The sequence below is a fragment of the Myotis myotis genome, unplaced genomic scaffold, assembly GCF_014108235.1.
Source record: "Myotis myotis isolate mMyoMyo1 unplaced genomic scaffold, mMyoMyo1.p scaffold_m19_p_1, whole genome shotgun sequence".
NCBI classification, from domain to species: Eukaryota; Metazoa; Chordata; class Mammalia; order Chiroptera; family Vespertilionidae; genus Myotis; species Myotis myotis.
Window position 1 is genome coordinate 136,885,141 of NW_023416313.1, and position 21,032 is coordinate 136,906,172.

Below are 21,032 nucleotides of genomic sequence, written 5' to 3' on the forward strand. Positions count from 1 at the left end.
GTGGAAAATTAAGGTTCATACATGAATAGTCCCCAAACTAACAAGCATGAGGTATTTTTAAAGTTCATTGGAAAAAAAACTAATTCATTTGCAAGTCAGTTGTTTGGAGCTTAAAACATGGATCTCTGTCCTATATAATAAAAGCCTAATATGAGCCTAACCAGTTTGGCTCAGTGGATGGAGCGTTGGCCTGCGGACTGAAGGGTCCCAGGTTTGATTCCGGTCAAGGGCATGTACCTTGGTTGCAGGCACATCCCCAGTGGGGAGTGTGCAGGAGGCAGCTGATCGATGTTTCTCTCTCATTGATGTTTCTAACTCTCTATCCCTCTCCATTCCTCTCTGTAAAAAATCAATAAAATATATTTTTTAAAAAAAGCCCAATATGCTAAGTGTCTGGTCGTCTGTTCAACCAATCAAAGTGTTATATGCTAAGGCCGCTCAACTGCTCGCTATGACGTGCACTGACCACCAGGGGGCAGATGCTCCATCTGGTAGGTTAGCTTGCTGCTGGGGTCCAGCCGATCAGGACTGAGTGAGAGGGGCCAGACACTCCCTAGAGCCCTCCCTCGGTCCCTCCCGGGCTGGCCAACCTCCCACGTCCCTCTCCGACCCCAATCGTGCACTGTTGGGGTCCCTTGGCCTGGCCTGCGCCCTCTCACAATCTGGGCTGAGGAACCCCATCCCCGAGCGCACGAATTTCGTGCACCAGGCCTCTAGTATAATAATAAAAACATAATAGTAATTAATGTCCTAGATCAGAAATTGACAAACTACTGTATGTGTATAAAAAGCTTAATGAAACATTACCACACCCATTCACTTACTGCTTTTGTGCTACAACAGCAGAGCTGAGTAGTTGCAACAGAAACCATATGGCCCACGAAGCCTAAACTATTTAGTCCTTAAGAGTAAGTTTGCCGAACTCATGCTAAAGGATACCATAAAAGTCACATAATCCATATTATACTTGAATTTGGAGGAAAGCCACGTTGTAGAGAAAGGAGGAAAAGAATACACATTTGCCTAGCCTTATTAAGCGAACTTATGAAATAGGCAAAATCTATCTTAAATATAAATCCACTCCTTTTAGAAAACTGATGCCACTTTACATTTACTTCCATTCTCTATATCTCATGGCCAAATGATCTCTCTATGAACCTACTATTTGGAACATATGCATTTTACTGAATTATTATTTTATAAATCTATTCTTCCAGCTGCACTCTACAATAATATTATGGAAATTTTTAGTCTCAGGACTCCTTTATAATCATAGTTTGTAAAGGTTAGTGCAATGTAGACTATGAAACCCTATTAACTTTCTTTTTTTTCCTATTAACTTTCATACTCTATTACAGTGACTTTCAACCTTTTTCATCTCATGACACACATAAACTAATTAGTAAAATTCTGTGGCATATCAAAATATATACTGTACTTTTTGCTGATCTGACAAAAAAAATAGGTATAATTTTGATTCATTCACACCAGACAGCTGTTGTTGTGCTGGCTTTTGTCATTTTTTTAATATTATAACCTAAGGGAAAAGAGGTCAGTGCCCCTGACTAAACAGTCAGATATTGAATGTTTTAAAAATTCTTGCAGCACACCAGTGTGCCACTGCAGTTGAAAATCGCTGCTCTATTACATTAAAATCTGTTATTATATCTTGCACTTTGCATGGATCTTACATGTTACATGATTTTCTAATATCGTACATTAGTCATTTTGAAAATATTGGGATTCACATTCACTATACAACATCAAATAATTTTATTTATTAATATCAATACTGATATCATCAGAAAAGTAAATATTGGAATACTGTCAAACTTAAGGTAGAGATACAAGTTTTTAGTTTTCACTTGAAAACTTGAATTTTATCGCTGGACACAATATTGTTAGTTATTTACCTTAAAGTGCTAGGCTTACTTTATTTACTTTGGAGAAAATATTTGCCAAATACCCAAGTCTGAATAACCAGACTATCTATTTGTTGTACCTTCACATAAAAATGGTGATATAGCCCTGACCGGTTTGGCTCAGTGGATACAGCGTCGGCCTGCGGACTGAAGGGTCCCAGGTTTGATTCCGGTCAAGGGCATGTACCTTGGTTGCGGGCACATCCCCAGTAGGGGGTGTGCAGGAGGCAGCTGATCGATGTTTCTCTCTCATTGATGTTTCTAACTCCCTATCCCTCTCCCTTCCTCTCTCTAAAAAAATCAATATATTTAAAAAAATAAAAATAATCTTAAAAAAAATGGTGATGTAGAAAAAAAGTGGCTTACAATCTAACAATCACACTTGTGCTTTCCTCAAGTTAACCATCAAATTTCAGTATGCAGCAAAAGGGCTTTCTGCATATTTCCCATTTCATCACATAAAATCTTATAAAGACGTGTGTATACTCAAGGATCAAGATTTAGTACAACTAATAATTTCTATTGCTCCATCAAGGACATTCTTAAGTGAAACTGGCAATTTATTTATTTATTGCAAGTGTGTGGTAGTAATAAAGAGTACAATGTCTACCAGTATAGTTTGGTGCCATTGCTTTGATTTGTGCTGGGGAATTTTACTCACAAGTGTTTTTGCACCATCAGTGCAAATACCAACACAGTAAAAGAGACAAAAAAGGCAAATAATGTTTTCATGTTACTGTGAAAACAGTTTGACCTTACTTTGAACACCACTGCTCTGGACCATAAGCTTCTGAATATAAGCACCAGTCTTGCTCATTTCTGTTATCAGCGGCATTTAGCATACTGCCTAGAATAAGGCAGATACTCAATAAATGCTTTTTAACAAAGCACTTGATGCTCCGGAATCGCCTATAGAAGCCAACCCCTAAAATTAACAATTTTCACTCATCCTGTGCTCATCTCAGCTGTTAGATGAAAAGCAATCTGGAAATAATGTGAGCAGCACTGCACAAGGAATTTGGAGATCAGACCTAGGTCTGCCACCAACTAGTTGTCTTACTTTTCTCAACTGCAACTGAGAAGTATGACTGGATAAATCTCTGATTGCTTTCCTCTGAATTTCCTCTTTTATTAATTAGTCTACAGAACTAAACTGAAATGACATAGCCATCTGAGATAACTAGACGTTCTCTAAGTACTAATCAGCTCTGCAGGAACCAAAGGAGTAGTTAAAACAAATCACACAACATAGAGAAAAATACCAGGAGACCACTAGCAGACATCTGTTGCTCTTTAAAAAGAAAAAGAAAGAAAAAAAAGAGGCTTTAGTTCCTTCTCCTTCCCCTCTCCCCACCATCAGATTGCATACGTATTTATTAAAACTCTAAAGATTTCACTGTAATTTTCATGACAGCAGCAACAATATCAGTTCTAAGGTAAGGCAGGGTAAGGTTATATTTACTCGTGCAAAATGAAACTTTGTTAAACCAAAATTGCTCATATCTAGGCAAGAGTTGGGATATTTGGCCTTTTCAAAGAGAATACTGTACACAATGAAGAGTGTAGAAAAGAACACTTGCCCAGAGTGATTTTCTGTACAAAAGTAGGACCTGCAAATAGGCAAAACATGACTTTGGCATTTTTTTGCAGGAATAGTACTGGACTTCATATCTGTAATCAGAATTTTGTATTTAGAAAAGTCTATAATAAAATTAGGCCACTTTAGAAAAGCTAATAATCCTCAATACTTCTAATATAGATTAACAGTCTATAAAAATATAAAAAAGTATTCTAAAATAGTATTCCTGTTTGTAGTGCTAAGGTATTTTTACCCTTTGAGTCTATAGAGAATCATAGCAGAAGCTTGATATACTTTTTACCTTCACAAGTTCTTTAAATACAGCATGCTGAATCATTTTTCTTTTGTTAAGACCAGATGCCATCTCTTCAAGATCAATAGCAGACCTTCATGATGATGGTATTTGGGGGCAGGAGGAAGAAGAACCAGTTAAGACACTAAAAAAAGAAGTTCCTCTCCCAAAGAATGTAAAAATATTTAATTATTCATATTAATAGCCTTCAAATTAACATGCATATAATTACTACAGATTCAAAAGCCTACACTATAAAGAATGTACCAGAATGTACCATGAAATATTAGATGTAAGACATTGGTTAGTTTTGGAAGGCTTTTTTAAAAAATTTAAATATTAGTTTGTCTTCATATCACTGCAGAGTATTAATTTTATTTATTTTTCTTGCAGCATATATACTTCAGATATATTTAAACCTAGCAGAAAATAAGACTACTTCTCTAGTTCTACATACTTAAATGCTAGTAGTACTACATTTATTACTCAGACTGGTAACATGAAAAAGAGGATGACCTGTGTATAACAAGGGCTAGGATGCAAGCAGTTAACTGAGTTCCTTACATTATTCTGTGTGCCCTACTCCAGCCAGTGACCCTTCCTGTGAACACAATAACTGAGACCAGATACATTTCTACTTCATTCAAATTTGGACAAAGAAACCAAAAGGGAAATAAAAGACAATCTATAATAATAAGAGTGTAATATGCTAATTAGACCGGACAGCCGAACGACCTTCTGGACGTCCTCCTGGATGAAGCCTCAGCAGCAGGGGCTGAGGCAGAGGCAGTTAGGGGCAACCAGGCAGGCAGGCAGAGTGGTTAGGGGTGATCAGGCAGGCAAGCGGTTAGGGGCAATGAGGCAGGCAGGCGAGCGGTTAGGAGCGATGAGGCAGGCAGGCAGAGGCGGTTAGGGGCAATCTGGCAGGCAGGCGAGCAGTTAGGGGCAATCAGGCAGGCAGGCAGAATGGTTAGGGGCGATCAGGCGGGCAGGCGGGTGAGTAGTTAGGAGCCAGTGGTCCTGGATTGTGAGAGGGATGTCCGACTGGCAGTTGGACATTCCTCAAGGGGTCCCAGATTTCGAGAGGGTGCAGGCCGGCCTGAGGGACTTCCCACCCCCGGCCCTGTGCACAAATTTCGTGCACCAGGCCTCTAGTTCTCCAATAATGAAGGAGACTGATTAATGCTATCTTAAGCCTGAAGAGGATAAAATGGCACCAATTTTCTATAAAGAATCTGAATTGTTAAAAGGTTTTTATATTAAAATACTATACAGTATATGATTGAATCCATCCAAAGACAGTAGTAAAATGGAAAGAATTCCATAATTAAATGAAAGCCACATGTAATTTATTCTTTGAACAATCATTATGAAAACATACTGTACACGTAATCTTCTAACATATGAGTTCTATTCTTTTCCAGTGCTGTACAGCAGAAACTTTTCATGATACAGAACTTTTCTAGTTAGCTCTTCATCCCAGAAAACTAAATTTAGTTTTGCCTGTTTTATTACCTAATTAATTGAACTTACTTTACATTTTCTCTGAGTTGCTTCACTAGTTTAATATTAACATCTGCTTCCAATAATGCTGTGCATACTTCTTTTAGCATAGCATTTAATACCTGCAAATAAATACAAATTGAAAATGCTCAGTGTATTATTTCCATTTCAATCATATAAAAACAATGGTTGATAAGTCATCATAAACTACCATAGCTAAATAAAAACAATATTACACTATTGGGGAAACAAAAAGTTTTGTTAGCCTTAGAGATATCATCTTATAAAATGTCTAGTCATTTTGTCAAAAAATACATTCTATTTAGTTTTATTCAATTAAGTATTAATTAAAATTTTATTCTGATATTAAAGTAATAATAAAGACAACATATAAGCCAAAGAAAGTTACTACACAATAGTGTTGCCAGTAAGTTTTCTATGTCACTGAACACCTCCTATTTGCTGATACACAACACTTTATATTCACAATATCTACTTAACTGGACTACCATGGAGGAAAATGTAACAAAAGAAAATGATCCTCCACTAACAACTTACTATCATCACATATTAGTTGAGTGGCAAGGCATCGCGATTAAAAGATCACAAACTAAAAAGTCTTAAGAACTGATGGTGTTACTCAATGGTTAAGAGTGCTGGCCCACACATTGAAGGGTCCAGGTTTTAATGCCCAGTCAAGAGCACATACGGGAGGCAACCAATAGATATGTCTCTCTTACATTGATGTTTTTTCTCTCTCTTTTTCTTCCTCCCTCCCTACCCCTCCTCTCGCCCTCCTAAAAAATCAATGAAAAAAATGTCCTCAGGTGAGGATTAACACACACAGTAAAAGAAAAGATGAGGCTTTTGCTGCTCATGTAAATAAGTGTTTACACACTAGAAGGTAAATTCCATGAGGGCAGGGATATAACCCTTGTAAACATTTGTGTGCCCAACATTGGAGCACCTAAATATGTACAGCAAATCTCAATGGACATAAAGGGAGAGATTGATAGCAATAGTCATAGTAGGGGATTTTAATACCCTATTGACATTTCTGTCTTCCAGACAGAAAATAAATAAAAAATAGTGGCCTTAAATAACACAGTAGATCAGATGGATTTAATTATAAATTCAGGGCATTGCACCCCAAAGCAGCAGGATATATTCTTTTCAAGTACATTTTCTAGGACAGACCACATGTCAGTACATAAATCAAGTCTCAAAAATTTTATGAAGACCGAAATCATATCAAACATTTTCACTGACCATAATGATATGAAACTAGAAACCAATCACAAGATAAAGACTGCGAAACACAAAGACATGGAGGCTAAATAACATGTTACTAAACAAGAATGGGTTAACAATGAGCTCAAGGAAGAAATAAAAATATACCTTGGAATAAATGAAAATGAGAACACAACAACCCCAAATCTACGGGACACAGCAAAAGCAGTTCTAATAGGGAAATTCATAGCATTACAGACCTACCTCAAGAAACAAGAAAAATGTCAAAAAAAACCAGTCTAACTTTACATTTAAGGGAACTTGAAAAAGAATAACAAACAAAGCCCAAAGTGAATATAAGGAAGAAAATAATAAAAATAAAAGCAAAAATAACAAAACAGAGTATAAAGAAATAATACCAAAGATCAATGAAACCAAGGGCTGGTTCTTTGGAGAGATGAATAAGATTGACAAACTTTTAACCAAACTCATCAGGGAAAAAAAGAAAGAGGACCCAAATGAATAAAATCAGAAATGAAGCAGGAGAAGTAACAACTAACACCAAAGAAATACAAAGAACTGTAAGAAAATATTATGAAAAACTATATGCCAACAATTTGGAAAATCTGGATGAAATGGATAAATTGCTAAAAACATACATTCTTCTAAAATTGAATCAGGATGAATCAGAAAATCTCAGACAGATTATAACTAGGAAAATTAAAGCAGTAATTAAAAAAAAAAAAAAAACTCTCAACAAACAAAAGCCCTGGACCGGATGGCTTCACAGATGAATCTTACCAAATATTCAAAGAACTAACACCTATCCTTCTCAAACTATTCCAAAAAATTCAAGAGGAGGGAAGACTCCTAAGCTCATTTTATGAGACCAGCATTATCCTAATTTCAAAAACCAGATTAGCAAACCAGATACAGCAATACATTATAAAGGTCACACATAATGGTCAAGTTGGAATGCAAGGTTGGTATAATATCTGCAAATGAAGGATAAAAACCTCATGATCATATCAATAGATGCAGAAAAAGCATTTGATAAAGTCAGCACCTATTTATGATAAAAACTCTCAGCAAAGTAGAAGTAGAGGGAACATTCCTCAACATAATAAAGGCTATAGATGACAAACCCAGAGCCAACATCATGCTCAATGGGCAAAAACTACAAGCGTTTCCCTTAAGATTGGGAACAAGACAGGGATGCCCACTTTTACCACTCTTATTCAACATAGCACTGGAAGTTCTAGCCACAGCAATCAGATAAGAAGAAGAAATAAAAGGCACTGAAATTGGAAAGGAAGAAGTAAAACTGTTGCCCTGGCAGTGGTTAGAACATCGACCCACACATGGAAGGGTTGTAGGTTCGATATCCGATTAAGGGCACATACCTGGGCTGCAGTTTTGATTCCTGGCCCTGGTTGGGACACATGCAGGAGGCAACAAATCAATGTCTCTCTCTCACATCAATGTTTCTCTCTCTTGCTCTCTCTCTCTCTCTTCTACTCCTCCCCTCCCTTTCACTCTCTCTAAAAACCAATGGAAAAAATATCCTTGGGTGAGATTAATATAATAAATAAAAATTATTTTTTTAAAAAAGAAGTAAAGCTGTCACTATTTGCAGATGATATGATACTATATTTAGGGAACCCTAATGATCCCACCAAAAAACTACTAGAACTAATAAATGAATTCAGTAAAGTAGCAGAATACATAATACCTGAAATCAGATGCATTTTTATACACCAATAATGAACTATCAGAAAGGGAAACTAAGAAAATAAACCCATTCAAAAAATAGAATAAAACACCTAGAAATAAATTTAACCAAGGATTAAAAGACCTACACTTGGAAAATTATAAGACACTGAAGAAAGAAATTGAAGAAGAGACAAATAAGTGGAAGTATATACCGTGTTCATGGATAGGAAGAATTAACATCATTAAAATATCCATACTACCCAAAGCAATCAATATATTCAACACAATTCCTATCAAGATACCAATGGCATAGTTCACTGAACTTAGAACAAATATTCCAAAAATGTATATGGAACCACAAAAGACCCGGAATAGCCACAGAATCTTGAGAAAGAAGAATAAAGTTGGAGGAATCATGCTCACCTAATTTCAAACTACACTACAAGGCCATAGTAATCAAAACAGCATGGTACTGGCTTAAAAACAGGCATATAGATCAATGGAAGAATAGAGAAACAAACCCATGCCTTTATGGTCAATTAATATTTGACAAAGGAAGCAAGAGCATACAATGGGGTAGAGATAGTCTACTCAATAAAAGGTGTTGGGGAAAGTGGACAGATATGTGCAAAAAAAAAAATGAAATCAGACCACCTGTTTTATATCATACACTACAATAAACTCAAAATGGATTAAAGATATAAATGTTAGATTCAAAGTGATAAAAATCCTAGAAGAAATCTTAGGCAGTAAAATCTTGGACATTTCTCTTAGCAGTATTTTTTCTGTTATATCCCCTTGGTCAAGGGAAACAAAAGAAAAAATAAACAAATGAGACTACATTAAACTAAAAAGGTTTTGCACAGCAAAGGAAAACACTGACAAAATGAAAAGACAATCGACTGAATGGGAGAACATGTTCACCAGTGACACATGAGATAAGGGGTTCATATTCAAAATATATAAAGAACTTATAAAACTCAACACCAAAAAACCCCACACAAACCCAAACAATCCAATTAAAAAATGGGCAAAGGACCCGAACAGATACTTCTCCAAAGAGAATATACAGATAGATGGGCAACAGACATATGAAAAGATGTTCAATGTCACCAATCATCAGAGAAATGCAAATTAAAACTACAATGAGATATTACCTTACGCTTGTCAGAATGGCTAACATCAATAAATCAACAAACAGCAAGTGTTGGTGAGGATGTGGAGAAAAGGGAACCCTCATGCACTGTTCGTGGAAATGCAGGCTGGTGCAACCACTGTGGAAAGCACATAGAGCTGCCTCAAAAAATTAAAAATGGAACTGCCATTTGACCCAGCAATCCTATTTCTGGGAATACATCCTAAGAATCCTGAAGCACCAATCAGAAAAACCATATGCAGCCCTGGCTGGTTTGGCTCAGTGGATAGAGCGAGCGTTGGCCTGCACACTGAAGGGTCCTGGGTTCAATTCCAGTCAAGGCACATGCCCAGGTTGTGGGCTCAATCCCTGGTGGGGGGGGGGGGGGCGGTGTAGGAGGCAGCCGATCAATGATTTTCTCTCATCACTGATGTTTCTATCTCTCTCCCTCTCCCTTCCTCTCTGAAATCAATAAATTATATATTTTTAAAAAAATGAGGCCTGTTTTTCTTAAAAAAAGAATATATGCACCCCTATGTTCATAGCAGTGTTATTTACAATAGCTAAGATATGAAAACAGCTCAAGTGACCATCAGTAGATGAGTGGATTAAAAAGCTGTGGTATATTTACACGATGGAATACTATGCAGCTGTCAAAAAGGACCTTTTACCCTTTGTGACAGCATGGATAGATCTGCAGATTATTATGCTAAGTCAAATATGCCAGTCAGAGAAAGATAAATACCATGTGCTCTCATTAATATGTGGACTCTAATGAACAAAATAAACTGACAATCAAAATACAACCAGAGGCATGGATACATGGAACAGACTGACAAATGTCAGAGGGGAGGGGATTGGGGGGTCTGGATAAAAGAATGTGAAGAGATTAGCCAAAGAATATATATATAGTCCATGGACATAGACAACAGTGTGCTAAAGGTCAGAGGAGGGGGGACCAGGGGCTGGGTGGAGGTGGCAAAGGGGGGGAAAATGGAGGACATCTGTAATAGTGTCAACAATAAAAACAAATTTAAAAATGAAACTGCCTTATGACCCAGCAATTCCACTTCTGGGAATGTATCTGGAGAAACCTGAAAAACTGATTCTTGGCTATTTAAGATTTGGAAGTAGTCCAAGTGCCCATTAATAGATGAGTGGATAAAAGCTGTGGCACATCTACAGAATAGAATTCTACTCGGCCATACTATTAAAAAAGCAGGAAATCTTACCTTTTGTGATATCATGGATAGACTTGGAGAGCATTATGCTAAGTGAAATAAGCCAGCCAGAGAAAGACAAGTACCATATGATTTTACTTATATGTGGAATCTAAATAACAAAACTAACAAACAAAATAGAAACAGACTCATAGATACAGAGAACAGACTGACAGCTGTCAGAGGGGAAGGGGGTTGAGGGCTTGGGGGAACAGGTGAAGGGAGCAAGCAAAGAAAAAAAACACACCTCATAAACACAGACAACAGTAATTACCAGTGGAAAAGGGATTGGGGAGAGGTAGCTGAGGGTAAAAGGGCAATAAATGGTAATGGAAGACTTGACTTAAGGAGATGACGACACAATGCAATACACAGCTGATGTACTGTAGAACTGTATACTTGAAACCTATATAATTTTATTAACCAATGTCACCCCAGTAAATTCAATAAAAAAAAAAGTCCTGGATGTGGAATTAGAGAAAAGATTTTAATCCTGGTTCTTCCAATAAATAAACATGTGAAACTGACTTTCTGTTGTTATTAAATGAGAGGCTGGACTAGCTCAGCTCAAAGATAGTCCTAAAATTATTTAATACCATTAGCTTATTATGTTGATATCCAATTCTAAATTAGAATTTTTTTCAAACCTCCAAGTTAGAAAATACTTTTTATCTACTATTTAATTTGATTCTTACAACCATAGGTAAATACTATTTTCTCATTTTACACATTAAGGAAGCTGAAGTTGACTTGCCCAAATTTCTATCACATAGCTACTAAGTAGGATACTAAATAAGGTCTTCCAAAACCAAAGTCAGTACTTTTCCACTGGTACCACAAAATATAAAGTATTCCTGTGGATTATAATCATCTTTTTTCAACCGACAAGCCATTAACATACATTGTGTGGAAAAAATGGGAAAAAGAAAAATCTTCACACAATAAAGCTAGGCAGAAGAGTATTTCAGATACCATATAAGGAGTCAGCTTTCAAAATTTCCAAAAAATTGCCCTGGCTAGGTGGCTAGTGGTTGGAGGGTCATCCCATACCTCAAAAGGTTGGGGGGGGGGGTTAATCCCCACAAAAATGCATTAGGACTTCAGAGAAAATAAATCAAAGTAGCCAAGATGAAAATATTAGCCTTATATAAAAATGCTAAATAAAAGTTGAGGAGAAAAGGTCAGGTACACACATGCCTAGCCAGGAAGAAAGAAGCAGAGTACTGAAATTTTAGGCCTATGTCAAGAGACAAAGCAAAAGTCTATTTTTCAGCCCGGCCAGTGTGGCTCAGTGGTTGAGCACTGACCTATGGACCAGGAGGTCACGGTTCGATTCCCAGTCAGGGCACATGCCTTATGATCCAGCAATTCTATTTCTGGGAATATATGTGGGTTGTAGGTTCAATCCCCAGTAGGGGGTATGCAGGAGGCAGCTGATCAGTGATTCTCTCTCATCATTGATGTTTCCACCAGAGTCTCTCTCTCTCTCCCTTCCTCTCTAAAATAAAAATAAAAAAATATATTTTTGAAAAGTATATTTCCAAATCTCAGACATTTTCAGAATATTAAATGTCATTTTACATATAAGTTAAGGTTTTTGTTCTGTTGTAATTCTTCAAAGAAAGTTGAAATTTTAATAGGAAGATAGTCGACTCAATAAAAAACGACACTATTACACCCATTTTAGGTTTTTACCTACACATATTAAATCAACATCAAGTAAATATAAACATAGAGATTATTAATAATCCATCTCCCCAATGGTAGAGATGATGTGCAATAATATATATTTCACATACCTCTTCATTGATAATGGTGGCATTGCTCAATGAGCGTAATGCTGATGTTATTTTTCTTCCAAGGTCTGCTAGTACCATCTTGGAGGCTTTAAGATGTGACTACAAGAAAATCTAGGGAGAAAAAATAAGTTAAATAAAAACACTTGAAAACAATCAATACCAGGTTTCCACAACTGTAGACTTCTAAAGAGTATTTAAATTAAAATTAAAGTACTCTAGGGTTTAGATATTATAACTTCAATTTCTATAGCCTCAAACTGCAGCTTCAATACAGTCAGGTCCAAACCTAAAGCTGTCATTTGGTTATGATGCCTTATAATTGGAATATCCTATAGGAATCAGTAAATTCAACATGTCAGATGATGTTTTGAGGAAACAATGACATGATCGCAAATTAAACCTATTCTCACTTTGGACATACCTGTGAGTATGAGTAACTGATGTATCACATACATCTTTAAATGAAGAGAGAAAGAAAATAAAAGAAAGAAAAAGTTTTTAAAAAGCCAATTCCCCACCGAGGAAATATTGTTTAATTTACCAAACTGAAGGACTTTTTAAAAACTATTTTGCCCTGGCTGTTTTGGCTCAGTGGATAGAGCGTCTGCCCATAGACTGAAGGGTCTCATGTTTAATTCCGGTCAAGGGCACGTACTTTAGTTGCAGGCTTCATCCCTGGCCCTGGACAGGGGCCAGGAGTGCATGGGCGAGATGAGTGAGGCAACCAATCAATGTGTCTCTCTTACATTGGTGTTTTTCTCTCTCTCCCTCTCCTTCTCCCATCCACTCTCTCTAAAAAATCAATGGGAGAAATATCCTTGGGTGAGGGTTAACGCGCGTGTACACACACACACACACACACACACACACACACACTACAAACTATTTTGATTCACGATCTAAGCAAAACAACAACAAAAACACACACAAAAAAACAGAAGTTTTATTTAATGAATCAAACTTTTCACACACATTACATGATCTAATTTTATTCTTGTAACAATCAGGAAACGTGGTATATTATTAATCTCCCTATTTTAAAGCTGTTCTTGATTCCCCAACTCCTAAGCAAAATAACCTCAAGGCTCTTCCCAGCTCTAAAATGTTAATGGTTTTGTAAAGTGTGTAGATGTACCTACTACACATTAAGTCAGGATGCAAAGACTCATGGATGGTAAACAAGCAAATATGATTTACAGCCGCCCCTGCCCTCAAGTTATCTCATAGCTGGCAAGACAAGACACATGAATAAAGAGCAAAAGAAATTAAATATTAAAAGAGAATCTCTTTGGCCTGACTGTCTTTGGACTGGATATTGGCTTTTTCCTGCCTTCAGACTCAAACTGAAACAGCTCTTCTTATGTCCCTAGCCTGCCAGCCTCTAGACTGAACTATACCTTCAGCTTCGCTCTCCTGTCTCTATCTTGTGCCCCCCCCGCCCCCTTTTTCAAATATATTTTTATTGCTTTCAGAGAGGAAGGGAGAGGGAGAGATAGAAACATCAATGATGAGAGAGAATCATTGATTGGCTGCCTCCTGCACGACCCCTACTAGGGATCGAGCCTGCAACCTGGGCATGTGCCCTTGACTAGAATCAAATCTGGGTCTCTTCAGTCCGCAGGCTGACACTCTATCCAATAAGCCAAACCTGCTAGGACCTGAGTCTCCATCTTGTTGACTCACCCTGTTGATCTTGTGACTGTCAGCCTCCATTATCACATGAGCCAATTCTCATAATAAGTCTCTTTTTATATGTGTGTATAGACATACACACATATCCATGGGGAGAGCCTTGACTAATACCAGTAAAGTACTAGTTCAAAGCTAGCAATAAAAGTTTATGGTCAAATGCCAATGATTGATTACTTCTGTAAAAATTCAAAGGAAGAAAAAAACAGGCTCAAGTACACAGAGTAGGCTTTATTGAAAAGGCTGAATATAAATTTGATTCTGAAATATGGGTAGAATTTGTATAGGTGGAGAAGAGGACAAAGGGAATCTGAAGAAAGTAAAATGGCACAACCAGAAAGGGAGACATGGAAAAAGCCTGGGACATACTTAAACCTTATATATGCACTGTACTTAAAGATTATTGAGTATTATTTGGGGGACAGTAAATAAAACATTCTGGTCAGGACAGAGGGCTATACAGTTAAAAGAAAATATAGATTGCAAAAAGCTCTAAAGAACCAGGTTAAGAAATATCAATTGTCCAATACAGCAATTTTGGCAGAAAAGTTCATTGCTCAAAAACAACTATTTTAGTAACTCTTCCAAACTAATCTAGTCTAATGTAGTCAACAAAGATGCTCTCAACTAAATCCTATCTATACACTATACAGGAGATTAAAAATAAGATAAACAGGAGGAAAAAAGAGCTGACTCCTTCAACACAGGGAAAGTGGAGAGACGAGGGGAGTCAAAAGAAAAAGAAAGGGAAAATGCACTCAAGGCCCAATCACTGGCAAAGACATTCCAAGTTGAACTCTAAATTAAACACTACCTTTTCACCGAAGAAAAATTTCATAATTTGGAACCGAAAAAATTACTACCAACACTTGATGGAACTTAAAAAAACGCACTTACCATAAATTATTTGCAGTTACATGGTTACTTAACTTGAAAGAGCAACTGCTTCATAGAAAAGACGCAGAACTTTTTCTTTCTTATCCCATACTCATAAAACTAAATTATTATTGCTCAAGTAAACATGTACTCTACAGCTTAAGAAATAAGATCCAGATGTTTCAGTTCATCTCCTATACCACTACGTTACCAGGAGTGATATAATTCTAATTATGACACCACAATTAACTTTTTAAAAAATCATGTCATAACAGATCATCCCCCATTTTAAAAAGCTATATAAGTTAACTCTCAAAAATAAACCTATCTTCCCATATTGACTGGCTCATTTAAAATAAAAAATACTTCTCTGAAGTTTCCCAACACATTTTTCCTTATTTAAGTACTTATTGGCAGCATATTTTAAAATATATTTGACTGATTATAAAAACATGCACTCCAGTAGAGAATAATATTTAATATCATTTATTTATACAGTGTTTCCTCTGCAATTTTCAAGGATGTGTTTCTGAAAACTCTGGTGTTAGAATTCTGCTCAAAACCTCAACAACTTCCCATTTCATGCAGAGGGAAAGTCCTTACAATGAGTGGAATGTAAGGCACTCCCAAATTCATTCATATTCTCTCTCTCTCTCTCTCTCTCTCTCTCTCTCTCTCTCTCTCTCTCTCTCTCTCTCTCTCTCTCGTAATCACACCGACTTTGCTGTGCATGCTGCACGTTTCAACCTCAGGGCCATAGTACTAGCTGCCATACTCTTTCCCTGGCTGACAATATAGCTCCCTCCCTCATCTCCTTCAGATCGCTGTCCAGATGCAATTTCTCAATAAGACCTTCCCTAATCATTTAAAAATGCAAAACCTCTGACCCTTTATTTTTTCTCATTATTCTAGTACCAACTAAGACATAATTTACTTATATTGTTTATGGCCTATGTGTCCCAACTGAAATGTAAGCTGCATGAGGCCAGGTATTTTTGCCTCTTTTGCTCTCTCCTGTGACCTCACTGCTTTATCTATCCCCAATCTTATATAGTAAGCCTTTAGTAAAAATGAATTTTATGAATGAATGATGTGTTTAAGATCTTAGGTAAAAAGGAAGACTAGGGAACCAAAGTCATGAGAAAGGCCTTACAAAGCTCTCTTAAAGACCATTAAAATAAACCAATGAAGAAAACATGACAATTCAAAAAGATAATCAATGACCTATGTAACTGATACTGTACAGTGAACATTCATTTTCCATTATTTGAAAATCATACTATGTGGTACTCCTAACACTAATATTGTATGTCAACTATAATTGAAAAAACAACCAGCCCTAGCTGGTTTGGCTGAGGGGATAGAGCATCAGCCTGAAAACTGAAGGGTCCTGGGTTCAATTCCAGTCAAGAGCATATGGCGGGTTATGGGCTCGATCCCCAGGAGGGGGAGTTCAGGAGGCAGCTGATCAATGATTCTCTCTCATAATTGATGTTTCTATCTCTCTCCCTTTCCCTTCCTCTCTGAAATCAATAAAAATATATTTAAAAAAGAGAGAAAAAACAACCAAAAAAAATCAATATCGTAGGTAACTGATATTGTACAAGTAATATTTATTTGCCATTACTTATAACTTTTCAGAATTTCCAACAAGATTCTGAAAAGTTAACCACCTTTGACAAAATCCAACACCGTTTTTGATAAAAACTCTCAGCAAAGTGGGAATACAAGGATCATACCTTATTAAAATATATAATAAAGGCTAAATATGACAAACTTACAGCCAACATCATACTCAATGGGCAAAAACTAAAACCATTTCCCGTAAGATCAGGAACAAGGCAGGGATGTCTGCTTTCACCACTCATTCAACATAGCACTAGAAGTTAACCACAGCAATCAGACAAGAAGAAAAAATAAAAGGCATCCAAATTGGAAAGAAGGAAGTGAAAATGTCTTCATTTGCAGAGACATGATATTGTAAACAGAAAACCCTAAAGACTCCACCAAAAAAACTACTATATCTAATAAATAAATTTGGCAAAGTAGCAGGACACAAAATTAACATCCAGAAATCGATGGCATTTTTATATACCAATAATGAACTCTCAGAAAGAGAAACTAAAAAAAAAATCCCATTTACAACTGCAACAAAAAAAATAATATACCTTGGAATAAACTTAATCAAGGAGGTAAAAGACGTGTACTCAGAAAACTACAGGACACTGAAAAAAGAAATAGAAAATACAAACAAATGGAAGAATATACTGTGTTTATGCACTGGTAGAATTAACATCATTAAAATGTCCATACTGCCCAAAACAATCTATAGATTCAACACAATCCCTATTAAAATACCTATGGCATATTTCACAGGTCTAGAACAAACACTCCAAAAATTTAATGGAACAAAAAAGACCCTGAATAGCTGCAGCTTCTTCTTGAGAAAGAAGACAAAATAGGAGGGATGACAATGCCAGATATCATTATACTACAAAGCCACTGTAATCAAAATGGCCTGGTACTGGCACAAGAACAGCATATATAGATCAATGGAACAGAAAAGAGACCTCAGAAATCCACTCATGCCACTGCTCTCAATATTTGACAAAAAAGGCAAGGCCATACACTGGACTAGACAGTTTCTTCAATAAATGGTGCTGAGAAAATTAGACAGCTACATGCAAAAAAATGAAACTAGACCATCAACTTACACCATACACAAGAATAAATTCAAAATGGATAAAAGACTTAAATGTAAGTCATGAAACCATAAAAATCCTAGAAATAACCATAAGCAGCAAAATTTCAGACATCTCTAGTAGCAATATGTTTGACAATGTATCTCCCAGAAACAAAGGAAAACAAAATGGGACTACATCCAATTAAAAAGCACAGCAAAAGAAACAATCAACAAAATGAAAAGGGATCCCACTATAGAGGAGAACATATTTGCCAATAATACATCTGACAAGGGGTTAATTTCCAAAATATATAAAGAACTCATACAACTTAACAAAAGGAAGACCAACAATCCAATTAAAAAATGAGTAAAATACCCTAGCCAGTTTGGCTCAATGGGTAGAGCATTGGCCTGCAGACGGAAGGGTCCCAGGTTCAATTCCGGTCAAGGGCAGGTACCCGGGTTGCGGGCTCAATCCCCAGTAGGGGGCATGCAGGAGGCAGCCGATCAATGATTCTCATCACTGATGTTTCTGTCTCTCCCTCTCCCTTCCTCTTTGAAATCAATAAAAATATTTTTTTAAAAAATGGGCAAAGGATCTAAATAGATACTTTTCTAAAGTGGACATACCGGATGGCCAAGAGACATGTGAAAAAAATGCTCAAAGTCAGTGATCATCAGAGAGATGCAAATTAAAATGACAATGTGGTATCACTTCACACCTGCCAGAATGGCTACCATCAACAAATCAACAAGTGCTGGTGAGGATGCGGAGAAAAAGGAACCCTAGTACACTGCTGGTTGGAATGCAGACTGGTGCAGCCACTGTGGGAAATAGTATGGAGTTTCCTTAAAAAATTAAAAATGGAACTGCCATTTGACCCAGTGATCCCACTTCTAGGAATACATCCTCAGAATCCCAAAACACCAATCAGAAAGATTATATGCACTCCTATGTTCATAGCAATGCTATTTACAATAGCTAAGATCTGGAAACAGCCCAAGTGCCCATCAGTAGATGAGTAGATAAAAAAAGCTGTGGTACATTTATACAATGGAATACTATGCAGCTGTAAAAAGAGGATCTCTTATCCTTTAAGACAGTGATTCTCAACCTTGGCTGCACATTAGAATCACCTGGGAATCTTTTTAAAATCCTGATTTCTGGGCCTCATCCTCCAGAAATTCTGTTTCTTTGTTACTAATGTTGTGGCCCCACCCCATAACAAAGAAACAGAATTTCCGGAGGATGAGGCCCAGAAATCAGGATTTTAAAAAGATTCCCAGGTGATTCTAATGTGCAGCCAAAGTTGAGAACCACTGCTTTAAGACAACATGAAAGGACCTGAGAGTATTATGCTTAAGCAAAATAAGCCAGTCAGAGAAACACAAGTATCACATGATCTCACTTACATGTGGAATTTAATGAACACAATAAACTGACAAACAAAATAGATCCAGAGAAACATGGAAGCATGCAATAGACTGAGGAATCTCAGAGGGAACAGGGGGTGGGGAGTGCAGGAGAGGTGGGAAGAGATTAACCAAAGAACTTATATGCATAACCCATAGACACAGACAATAGTACAGTGATGGCCTAGGGAGGGGGCGGGAGCAGAGTGGAGAGGGTAAATGGAGGGAAAAAAGTGGACATCTATAAAATTTTCAACAATAAAGATTTAAAAAATTAACTTCACCTTATTCTAATCTATAATCTATAATAATAAAAGCATAATATGCAATTAGACCAGATGTCCTTCTGGACGTCCATCCGGGGATGTCCTTCCAAATGAAACCGGGGCTGCAGCCGAGGGATGGAGGCAGCCACCACTGCTTCGAGGGAGGGATCCAGGCAGCCTCAGGGGCTGTGAAGGCCTACTCTTGCACAAATTTCATGCATCGGGCCACTAGTATGCACTATAAAATGCAAAACATCTTTTTTAATGTTAACAGCTAACTCTATATCTCAAATTGAAGTAACAGATAATTCAAGCACACACACTCAAAATTCTGTAGGCTAACTAAAGTGATTTACAGAAATACATCTGTGCACACTAGAATTTCACAAAAGAGGAATCTGTACTTTGATGGGGCTGTTGGAAAGGTAAGGGATTACTGAATAGTACTTTATATAACATCTATTCTCATTCCAGCCTCACAACAATTTTATGACATAGCAGGTTAGGGAATGAAACAGCCATTCCCTACCAAAAAAAGCAAAATAACTTCCCAGAGTCCCTTGGCTACAGAGCCCTAGGTCCTACAATATGAATGATGCTTTAAACAATAGGGTTGAATATCCCTGTGGCCAAACTCCAGGGACAACTTTTGCTGCTATACTACAAGGAGGGAAATCATAGTTTGAAAGCAAGGATGCACATTCCTCCTCATGGAAGAGTATCTTCAATGTTCAGAAAGAACTGATAAGTATTACTGCAATCAGGATGTACATGGATTGATCCTGGCCCAAGTTACACGTTCTTCTAACACAAGTCTGACTAGGAGTTGGATAGTGAGGTGATGGAAACAGGCTCAAGTACGGGGTGCCCTAAGAAAGGCAAGCACAGAGCCAAGTATCATACTTACCTGCTGCAGTGTGAAGTACTGGAAAGAGCATGGGCTTTGGAGTCTTACAGACTTGGATTCAAATCCCAGCTCTGCTACATATTGGCTGTGTTACTTTGGGAAAGTTACTTAATCTCTCTGAGCCTCACTTTCCTCACCTGCAAAATGGAGATTATACCATTATCAAAGTAGTTACCCTGAAGGGCTGTTGCGAGGATTAAATGAGACAACATGTATAAAACTGTTTGCAAGTGGCTACTATATTAACTACTAGAGGCCTGGTGCAAGAATTCGTGCATGGATGGGGTCCAGCTGGCCTACCCCAATTGGGGCTGATTGGGCTGGGCTGGCCAGGGGGAGGGGACGAGGGAAGTTGGCCAGCTGGCCCCACCCCCTGGTTGAACTCCCAGTAGAAGGGACAATTTGCATATTAGCCTTTTATTATATAGGATGTTTTATACACACACACACACACACACACACACACACACATTTTATTGATTTCAGAGAGGAAGGGAGAGGGAGAGATAGAAACATCAATGAGAGAGCATCATTGATGGGCTGCCTCCTGCACACCCCACATTGGGGTTCGATCCTGCAACCTGGGCATGTGCCCTGACCGACAATTGAACTGTGACCCCCTGGTTCATAGGTGGATGCTCAACCACTGAATCATGCTAGCCGGGCTACTATATTAACTATTAACTTCCTTTCATGAATGATACCAATTGGCTCTCCCTATATTATCTGAAGTGTGACTAAACTGGGAATTTTCTGAATAATACTACTAAAGTGCCTGTCCCATTACCCAGAAACCATCCCCAGA

The 21,032-nt window shown here is 37.4% G+C and overlaps 1 protein-coding gene across 2 annotated transcripts in view; it reads right to left on the bottom strand.

Moving 5' to 3' along the window:
- SRP54 (signal recognition particle 54) overlaps positions 1-21,032 on the bottom strand; it is a 55,346-nt gene that overhangs the window by 24,559 nt on the left and 9,755 nt on the right. Inside the window, exons 1-4 of one of the 2 annotated variants that reach the window (XM_036353137.1) lie at positions 20,228-20,370; positions 12,394-12,504; positions 5,327-5,418; positions 3,803-3,887 (exon numbers count right to left, since the gene is read on the bottom strand). In XM_036353137.1, the coding sequence (XP_036209030.1) occupies positions 3,803-3,887; positions 5,327-5,418; positions 12,394-12,471 (255 nt within the window). In that variant the 5' untranslated portion in view covers positions 12,472-12,504; positions 20,228-20,370. Of the gene's footprint in view, positions 1-3,802; positions 3,888-5,326; positions 5,419-12,393; positions 12,505-20,227; positions 20,371-21,032 lie in introns of those variants that run through there. The other variant, XM_036353136.1, reaches the window with a different exon arrangement.